The sequence below is a fragment of the Buceros rhinoceros genome, unplaced genomic scaffold (assembly GCF_000710305.1).
Source record: "Buceros rhinoceros silvestris isolate BGI_N320 unplaced genomic scaffold, ASM71030v1 scaffold32394, whole genome shotgun sequence".
In the NCBI taxonomy this organism is placed as follows: Eukaryota; Metazoa; Chordata; class Aves; order Bucerotiformes; family Bucerotidae; genus Buceros; species Buceros rhinoceros.
In genome coordinates this window covers 1-341 of record NW_010410544.1, presented here as the reverse complement: position 1 = coordinate 341, position 341 = coordinate 1, and the positions used below count along the sequence as shown (strand labels likewise).

Genomic DNA, 341 nt, shown 5'->3' with positions numbered 1-341 from the left:
GTGGCCCGGACTCCTCCCGCCACTCACCTCGGCACTGGCTTTGGCCAGCTCCAGGGGGATGGTGTGGCACGGCTTGTGCCCGAGGAGGCAGAGGGAGCAGATGCAGCAGCCATGCTGGCTGCAGAAGAACTCGAAGAGCTTGTTGTGCTGCGGGCACTTGCGCTGCTGGAGGTCGCGCAGGGGCGGGCAGAGCTGGTGGTCGCGGAAGGCGGGGCTGTCCTGGTGCGGCCGCAGGTGCTCGAGGCAGAAGGAGGCGGTGCAGGTCAGGCAGGTCTGCACGGCCGGCGCCTGCAGGCAGCTGTCGCAGTAGATGGGGGTCTCCTCCGCCCCGCGCCCCGCTG

At 70.1% G+C, this 341-nt stretch overlaps 1 protein-coding gene across 1 annotated transcript in view; it reads right to left on the bottom strand.

The window, feature by feature from the left end:
* Positions 1 to 327, bottom strand: part of TRIM25 (tripartite motif containing 25) — a gene marked incomplete at its 5' end in the record, with an annotated part of 7,148 nt that extends 6,821 nt beyond the window's left edge. Inside the window, one exon of the mRNA XM_010135676.1 lies at positions 28 to 327. Coding sequence (XP_010133978.1) covers positions 28 to 327 — 300 coding nt within the window. The remainder of the gene's footprint in view (positions 1 to 27) is intronic.
* Between the last annotated feature and the right edge of the window lie 14 nt (positions 328 to 341).